Source organism: Oryzias latipes, chromosome 5 (assembly GCF_002234675.1).
Source record: "Oryzias latipes chromosome 5, ASM223467v1".
NCBI classification, from domain to species: Eukaryota; Metazoa; Chordata; class Actinopteri; order Beloniformes; family Adrianichthyidae; genus Oryzias; species Oryzias latipes.
In genome coordinates this window covers 21,897,320-21,906,607 of record NC_019863.2, presented here as the reverse complement: position 1 = coordinate 21,906,607, position 9,288 = coordinate 21,897,320, and the positions used below count along the sequence as shown (strand labels likewise).

Sequence of the window (9,288 nt, the reverse complement as noted above, 5' to 3'; positions counted from 1 at the left end):
AACTTTATAGACAGACATGTTTGTTTTCCCGTTATAAAACAGTTTTACAGACGCACACATTTCTAATGACGGGTACAAACATTTTTAAAACAGACAGACAATCTGTTTTCTACAGATACTAAATCTTTCAACACACACAAATGTCTCATTACAGGTGCAAACCGTTTTGTGCAACAAATCTAACTTCATATATGCTGCTCTGCAAAAAAAAAAGTCTACTGGGAATGCTCTTTTTTTAGTTGTGTTGTATCAGTTCTCTTCTGTTTGTTGAGTTAGACTCGGGCTGTGACTTAACGACGCCATCTTTAATTACCCCCCCCCCCCCCGCCGCCTCCTAGCCTAGCTTAGCATCGGCTAGCCGCCATCCTGCCGTTGACACCCTCAGCACTAACAGAGGCGACGACGTGATGGAAATTGACTCGATTCAAGAGGCGCTCATAGGTCACTTTCTTCTCCTCATTTAACACCAAGCTGACGAAAAATATCTGATAAATGTCTGCTCTAGGTTACACTAAAAAAAGCGATAATGAAGTGGGTTTTAGTTTACGAGAGCTAGTGTCAACCGATGCTAACTTATTAGCTAGTGCTGTCTTCGAAACGCTTAGCTTTCTTTTTAATGTATTCCTTTCTTTTTTTTTTGAAATAACTAGTTAGTTCTTATAGTTAGCTTTCTTCTTTTTGTTTTCCACGCACCATGATTTCAGATGAATTAGCCGGCTAACGCTTTGGGGAAAACTACCGGCTTCCCCGTTAGGCTAAAGTTAGCATCGCAGGGCTACGATAAGCTAATAGGAACTGCTGATCAACACTTAACGAAAGGAAGGGTTCAGCGATATATATTAATTCCTCGGGTTGAGTTAAAGTGGGCATTGAGCGTTAACCAGGTTAAACTGGACGACCACAAATTAATCCGACATTCTCAGCTGCTCAGTTTGGCTAAACTGTTCGTTTTTTAAGCTAGGCTAAATCGAGACCTGTTCGTGTTCAGCCAATTTGTTAAAATGTTTCTACAGATTTTGACAAGAAATCTAAAAAGGAACCATCCCCTGTTCTGGAGGAGTTCCTGTGCCATGTTGCCAAAACTGGACAGACCATGTAAGTGTCCTTTTTCTCTCGGTTTTTCTGCTCCAGTATTTGAAACTCTTCGGTTTACTTTGAGCCTTTCACTTTCCATTGATGCTCTATTGTTCACTTTCACAGGAAATTCTTACTATGACAGTTACCTATATGCTTTTCCTAATGCAAGTTCTGCACGAAATAGGGTCAAATAGAACGGGGGAAAAGGGTCAGTCAGGATGAAGGGATCAAACTTATCTCGGATAATTCCTTGATTTTTGAGTCATTTTTGTTTGCAACCTGGTTTTCAGATTCGTGACAGCTTCTATACTATAGAGGTGAACTCTGGTTTACTTCTCAGTCTGAAGTCCATGCAGATAGCAGTTTATGGTTCGGTGTCTGCAGTTACATCCCACAGAAAACACTGCTGATATTGTATTTGGACCCATCAGAGAGTTTTTGGAGATGTTTGCGGGGGGGGTTTCCGGTCATAAGAAGAATACATCTTTGAAACTTTCCACTTTCTCCAGTTTTACCCGTGTCTATTATTGTCAGTGTTGTCGGAAACGTTCATCTGCCCCGATACCATTTCCTGCTTTTATGGAACTCAACAAATGTTGAATGTGTTGCCCTCTGCAGACATCGAATGTGTGCCGTGTTATTTTAAACGTGACGTTAAAAACCTGTTACACAGAGAATGGTGCAGCTTTACCTTGAAACTTGTGAATCCACGACCACAAAATTTTATTAAAGTTTGGTTAAAGTGAGCTTTCTTTATGAGAATTATTATGGAATAATGAGTGAAATAAATAAATGTATTACAGATGTTGGCAAAAATGAATACTTATGCTTATTACAGCTGTGTGTGTGAGGGGCTAAGTAATCAACTGTAGCATCACCAGTCGTCTAGCGATAACTTGTCTCTTCGAGAAAAGAGGTTAAAAAATAAAGGTTTTTTTTGAGGTGATGGAAAACGTTTTAAACAAATAAGAAACATACAAACTGGGTTGATTTACGTTTCCCAGCTAGTATGAGTGTAAGGTTCTTTATTTTTTCTTTCTATCGTCTAACAAAAGCCCATCCAAGAAGCTTCATCACTTCTAGTGGAAGAGGAAGACCACAAAATCAGCTTATTTATAGGTCTTTGTTTTATTCAGAATATCCCTTCATTCGGGCTTAGATTTCAGTTTCGGTGTATTTACAATAATAGGTGAAGAAATGTCGTAGATGCTGTGGAGCTACAGAATGGTAAACATACTGAGGCCATTCTAGTTCAAATATATGTTAGCTTGATGCTATATTTAGGGATACAGGAGGTTGTTGGTGTTGGTAAAAATGACCACTTCTGCTGATATTTCTGTTAGTAAAGCCTTAGTCACATGCTGCCGTACTGGGTTTGGTTTTTCCAGGGTTGTCGACCTTGAGGGACATCGTGAAAATAAAACATATGATTGTCTTGCGTGTGTTAAGCGTATTGTAAAGTATTTGTAAGGATGTAGGTTTGATGTACAGGTGCTGGTGTCGTACGGGGGCCTTACGCTACACTATTTGTTTAGTAAGGTGCGCATACTGACTCATTGTTGACGGCGTGCAATTGCTGCACACGTGGGAGTGCAGGTCATATGCAAGTGCCTGTAGGACGTCCACGGGAATTAAACTCGTTTGTTCCCCTTTCGGCATATCGTTTCAGGGGTGGCCACAGCCAATCAGCTTTCACTGATTCATACAGGTGGCAGAGATTGTTATTTCTTCTGCCACAACTCTATTTATTTCCGGGCTGGGGACCGGCACAGTGTGTGAAGGGTCTTGCCCAAGGACCCACACTGGATGAAGATCATCCAGAAAACATTATTTGCTCTTCGAGCGTTCTACGAATTTGATATTGTTTGTGGAGCGCCTGTTTGGCCCGCACAGGTTGGTCAATTCTTAACCTGCAGACAGCCTGGATCCACCCATAAGGGAAGTTATGACTAAGGCGTAAAGTGTGGCTTCTCCTATATGATTGAATGAAATGAAAGTGTATTAGAGATAAATCTGTATAATAGAAGGGTTTTCATTTGCAAAAGGTCAATATTTGGTTTATTTGAATATTTTAGAAGTTTCTATTGGATCAAACATTTTTATAGGTTGATCATATCAATGTGTTTTCAGTCATTTATACCCAAAAAACAAGTTCAGAGCTGAGAGTAGGAAAGAGCGATTAAGACTCAGAACCGAGCAGCTGGTTGTTTTTACCAAAGAAAGAGGAACATGGATTAATACTACGACAAAGGAGTACTTTACCGGTTTCCTGTTCATCCTCATCTCCTGTGTCCAACTCTCCAGGGTCCAGTGGTCTCAGTTCAAAAGCTACTTCCTGTTCAAGCTGGAGACGGTGATGGACGACTTCAGAGCGTCGGCGCCCGAACAGAGAGGCGCCGCCAACCCCAACGTGGAGTCTGTTCCATTCGAAGACATGAAGGAGAGGATCCTGAAGATTGTGGACGGCTACAACGGGTGAGTGGACGCTCCAGTTGTGCCGGCCGGCAGAGGGACGTGGAGTTACCGATCAACCATCACCTCATCTCTGAATATGAAGCTAAAGAAATGCTAAGGGAGGAATGTCATTCTTGGTCACGATTTGGGATGTAAAAGGAAGAAAAGACACCGCTCCTGACGCTTGTGGGGGGAGATGTTTGACGACTTGCTGTCCCACATAATTCCGGGGAGGAAAAAAAAAATATATTGTTTCCATCCAAAAAACAAATACAATAACGTTCAGGAGGAGAACAAACGAGTGTGATCAGATTCTCCTCCATGTTGGTTTTGGACTCCACCCACTGATCACATTACAACACGTCACTACCAGACTTGAGTTCTTGATTGGTTGACAAGACACAAATTCTTCGACTAAGTTCAATTATGTGAACTTTGGGACATTTGTGTGGCCAGAGGTTTTGACTCGCATCTGAATTTTTAAGTTGCTGTCTGTGCTGAGAATGTGTTTCCACTCCAGAATGGTGCTGCGTGTCGTAGTCTATGCCCCCCCCCCAGCCCCCACCCCCCAAATGACTGCGTTTGTTTGAACTCCAGGATCCCGTTCACCATCCAGCGGCTGTGCGAGCTCCTCACGGAACCCAAGAGGAACTACACGGGAACAGACAAATTTCTGCGGGGGGTGGAGAAGGTGAGAGCCAAAACACACAAGGGGGGGAGGGGGGTGCTATTTCCAGAAGCTTCCACGTGACCTCAACTCATTCGGCATTTCTTTGTCCTGTTCAGAACGTGATGGTGGTGAGCTGCGTCCATCCAACATCAGAGTAAGTGCTGGCTTGGTGCACGGACGGCGTCCAGCGGACGGCGAGCGTCTTCTGACTTTGCTTGTGTTTCAGGAAGAACGGCAGCACTTCTGTGAGCCGGATGAACGGGGTGATGGTTCCCGGGACCACGTCTGCTTTCACAGAGAGGTCGGTCCAAAATAACGGGGAGAAAAAAAAAACGCCCAAACCCTCCTCGTTGTCTGTTGGTTTCTAACCTTCTCCTTGTCCTGTCAGGAAAGTGAACGGTCCGGGAACGCCGCGGCCGCTCTGCAGACCAAAGGTGTCCCTCGCCAACACAGTAGCAGCTAACGGTCTGCCAGACAGCACAGACAACAAAGACCTCAGCACAGAGCAGGAGGGCAGCAGAGACGGCAGGTACTGCCCAAGGCAGGGTGCAGCACAGCGCCCCCTGCTGCCCAAGCGTGCTCTGACCTCTGCCTGTCTTTGTCAGTGGGGCCTCGCCTTCAGACGGCTCCCCGGAGAGCGCCGTGAAGAACAAACACTTGGACGACGAAGAAGAGGAGGAGGAGGAGGACATGGAGGCTGAACACCAGGAGGTAAAGAGACTCAAGTTCAGCAAGGAAGAAGACGATGAGGAGGAGGAGGAGGAGGAAGAGGAGGAGGAGGAGACGGACGCGCCAAGGCCTTCGGAGAGCTCCTGCACTTCCCAGGAGGCAGAAGCCATGGTCCAGTTGAAGGACGGGCACAGACAGGATAGCGAAGCCTCCAGCTCTGCAGCCGCGTCCGAGGACCAGGGTGAGCTGCACACCTGTTCTCCCTGTTTCCATGACGACCACCAACCAACTGCTGAACGAATAAACTCATCAGAAAAGTGAAGCTTAAGTCAATTCAATGGAGGCGTGATCATCCCAAACAAAGGGCGTGTTCCCAATCGCTAAAGAAAAACTGTCCAGTGCTCTGGACACCGACCTCACTACTGATTTTTGTTTTAAACGGGGAATACAGCGGCACCGAATTCATCAAGTGAAAATAGATGAGAGCTTTTTTACTGCGCATTCACGGCGTGCCATTAATAAATGGGCTATTTTCAAATTGATGTTATATAAAAGGCGCTTTAAGTGAATCAAGAGGCAGAGATAAATCCATCAGTCAGACTGTTAACTCTAGAACGGGTTTGTAACACTCTACATGTTAGCCGCGTTGGCGTGTTCACACCTGTAACCAGTGGCGGTTACTAAAAAAATTGTGCCTCTACGCATCAGAAGAGCCCAGGTCATCTTAATATTTGGACCTCAAACGTGATTTTTTAAAAAGCAGCGTTTCATTGTTTCTTCCTCTGTTTTTGTCACCTTCAGGTGTTTCATCTGATTGTGATTATTTATTATTGTTGTGTAAAAATCCCACTAATCACAATAATCTAAAGTTTTAAAACTCATCACACGGATAGACAGTTGCTTCAATGCTTTCGTGTGATGGAATCAATCCCTGTTGCTCGAGTTATTTAGACCAGGACTTGAAGAACTGGTTTGTTGCTGCTGCTGAACTAAACGGCTTTCTGCCTTTTCCAGAACCATCCAGCAGCACGCCGGCAGAGATGAGCGCGAGCTCGGCTGAGGAAGAGCGGGCCGAGCGGGAGGTTCCCTGCGGCTCCGAGGAAGAGGCCAGCGACATGGATCAGACGGAGCAGCAGGCTCCAGCAGGAGAACCGGCACCCCACAGGGACGCGGGGGAGGGCAGCAGCGATCCGGTCAGCAGCAGCAGCAGCAGCAGCTCCGAGGAGGCTGCAGAGGCGGCCACAGCTCCCTCCAGCAGTACCCCCGAACCTCCAACAGAGGGCTCCACGAGCAGCTCTATCTCTGACACTGGGACCACTGAGGAGCCGATGGAGCAGGACTAGACTGAGCCTTCGCCCCCCCCCTTTCCTCGTGCTGCCGTGTACGACCACAAACCAGCTCGTCCTCCAACCCCGCTTTACTGTCACTGCGGACGACGGGAGGAGCACCTCAAGGCGCGCACGTCGGCCCCCTTCTGGACACTCCCATGTTCTACCTGAGCTCACCTTTGCATTTCCTCCCCGTTCAGTGAGTGCGCTTCTTTTCTTTCAGGTGAAGTGACGGCCTCCACACACAAACTTTGTTCATAGAACGCGTTCAAACCCGCGGAGGATCTCCTCCTGTTTCTGTCAGCCGTGTTCTTTGCAATAATACACTACCCCTGAAATCAGACCAGTCAGCCTTTCTCCATAATTTATGATCATCTCTTTTGTTCAGACAGTTGTAGTTTCCGAAACCAGCCGTACGTACAAAGACAAGCGTTTTCCTTGGATGGTGATGTCATCGCGTGCGTCCATCTCTAGCCGCAGACCCTGGATCCGGTTCTACAGCCATTTCTGCAGTTGTACTTTTTGATATTTAGGATTTTCAATTTCTGTAAAGTAGATTTTTGTAGATTGTAATACGGTATGTGTTCACTGCCTTTGTGAAAGCATATATAATTGTATAATTTCTGTGTATACTCTGAATGCTTCAATGCGGGATTCAGAAACGGCAATAAATGTTAACATTTTTATCAGTGCGTGTTTGATTCTGCTATTCCAGTGGATTCCAGGTTCTGCATCTGTGGGAAATCTGTCTGGAAAAACGGATCATTTTTCCACACTTAACAGTTTTGTTCATCTGCTATAATAACCATGAAGGAAAAACGTGAATCGACGTATGAGAATGTTATCAAATTATCACCAAAAAGTTGAGAATTTGTATAAAACTATGTAAAAGAAAATTACAGGAATAAAGTCATAAAATTATCAGATTTTTACAAGGAAAAAGTCCTGCTTTTCCAAAAACAAATGTAAAAAAAAAATACGGAATTGGAAAAAATTTACAAGAATTTTTGAAAATGAACTTGTTAAAGTTGTAACATTGTTTTATAGGTAAAGCTGATTCAGCAAGAATTTTTTAAGATCTGATGTCTGCTACATAAACTAAACTGTTTGATTTTTGAAAATATTTAAAAGTTAAATGTGGCGTTTTATTTTGGAAGAATTAGGATGTTTTCATGTTAAAATATGACTTTTTGAAACATAAATATATAACTTTATTCTGATTAATTTTTTCACATTTGTGCAACTTTTTAATTGTAAAGATTTGATTTAAAATGTAATACTTTATTCTCTTTAAATTTTAACTTTTTACAACCATACGTTCTTAAAATTTATAATGGTTCATTCCCTTTATTTTCTTCAATTTTCAACCTTATTCTTGTAAAATATTGACTATTTTTTCCCTCTCATTTCACAACATTTTCCAAACATTTTTGAATTTTTCATAGTTCTCCAACTTTACAGTCGTAAATTTGAACTTTTATCTAATATTTCTGGGACTTTCAAACATTTTAACTCTATTTTTAGGGCTTCATTTTTGTAAAATTGTTTTTTGTAAAATTTAGACATTTTCTCATAATTCTACAACTTTATTCTTGTACATGTTTTATTTTTTCCCCTAACTGTACAACTTTATTCTCATTTTTTCTTTTTTTCCCTGTTGTTGTGGTCCTAATTCTCCATCAGAAGTTTCTGTCAGGCTCCTTAAAAACTATTTTTATGACATATCTGCAGGAGTGATGTTTTCTTAAAGTAACTTATAGTTTCTATTGAACTTGAAAGTAAAAAAGGCTAAAAGTTGAAATGAACTCTTTCAAATATGGCGGCTTAAAACAACCGCTCGTCGTTCAGCCATTTTTGTTCTGCTTAAAAAGAGTTTAAAGGTAGATGACAGCATCGTCAACAAAGATAAATCATCATTGAAATGAAAGTTTTGTTTGTTTTTATTTGAAAAAATTTGCAAAAGGAACGAAATTGAAAGCCTTTTTTTTTAGTGAATTTGATCCTAAATCCTCTCTGGTCGTCATGGTGATGCTTTCGTTTTTTTCGTTTTTTTTATATTTAATGCCAAATATTTTTGATCAAATCAACCTTATTATATTCTTATATACTATGATTGGCACAGAGGTTCCCCTCTTCAGGGGTCCCAGCCCCTTCAGGGCCCAGTTACGCCCATGTCCACTGCTGAAATGAGCATTTACTCTCTGAGGTAAGAAAGTGTGGACCGCATTAATTCGCTGTTTTACCAGAACGCTTTGAAGATTATCTCCTGAAAGAAAAACTGCCGGGTCAGGAGGGGCTGGAGGACCCGGGCCGTTTGGGATTTCTGTGGCTCTGAATGGTTTATTGGACATAGGTGATAATAAGCTTGGAGTTTAAGCCTTTGGTTAAACTGAGATGGAGCTGCCGTGAAGGCGGCTGCGGGGCGCCGGGGCCCTCTGAGAGCTGCTGCCTCGACCCCTGGTGGTCTCTCTTTGTCTCAGCTCTATGGAAGCATATGTGTTTCATATTTCAAAATAAAAGTCAATACTGGAAATGCCTTTTCATTTTCACAATGAAGCTTTTTTCGATGAATCTAAAAGAAAATGAAACACCGCTCATTTTCATTAAAATTATAAAGAAAATGGTATTTGACATTTCATTTTCCAAAAGTTCTGTTGTGAATGTGTAGCTAATTCAATTACAAATATCTACTTTGACAATATATTGGATTGACAGAAATGGTTTTTCATTGTCACAATGTAACCGCATCTATTGACTCAAAAATAAAATAAAAAATCAATCCTCCCAAAATGCTTTTTCATTTTCCAGGAGGGAGGCGGGGCGATGACATCAGTGCTCACTCTTCTTCTGCGTTGTTGGCCCGACTGGCAAACGTTCTCAAACATCTGTGCACAATTCTTGCTGGGATTAGCTTCCTAGTTGGAGTTACGAACAGTTTCAGAAGTGGAGACATGCAGAAGTTGAGGGAGGAGCATCCATGAAGTACCTTGTAGGTTAGCATTCGTGTGATCATAAAAATGTCCCATCATATAGATCAGTGTTTTTCCTTTTTTGAGCCACGGCACACTTTAACCTTGACAAAAATCCCGC

General features: G+C 42.6%; 1 protein-coding gene across 1 annotated transcript; it reads left to right on the top strand.

Moving 5' to 3' along the window:
* Positions 1-310: 310 nt before the first annotated feature.
* ppp4r2 (protein phosphatase 4 regulatory subunit 2) lies at positions 311-6,887 on the top strand. The gene is made up of 9 exons (XM_004068928.4): positions 311-441; positions 1,014-1,095; positions 3,382-3,552; positions 4,129-4,222; positions 4,318-4,355; positions 4,428-4,502; positions 4,590-4,730; positions 4,807-5,111; positions 5,885-6,887. Exons 1-9 carry the CDS (start codon positions 408-410, stop codon positions 6,211-6,213), a joined length of 1,269 nt encoding a protein of 422 aa, XP_004068976.1. The 5' UTR covers positions 311-407; the 3' UTR covers positions 6,214-6,887.
* The last annotated feature ends 2,401 nt before the right edge of the window (positions 6,888-9,288 follow it).

Bases quoted from the DNA above. Each gene is read 5' to 3' on its own strand.
- ppp4r2 (XM_004068928.4), top strand. From the start codon at position 408: ATGGAAATTGACTCGATTCAAGAGGCGCTCATAG. The intron at 4,731-4,806 runs GTACTGCCCAAG...TGTCTTTGTCAG, and splicing joins GAGGGCAGCAGAGACGGCAG to TGGGGCCTCGCCTTCAGACG. The intron at 5,112-5,884 runs GTGAGCTGCACA...TGCCTTTTCCAG, and splicing joins AGCCGCGTCCGAGGACCAGG to AACCATCCAGCAGCACGCCG.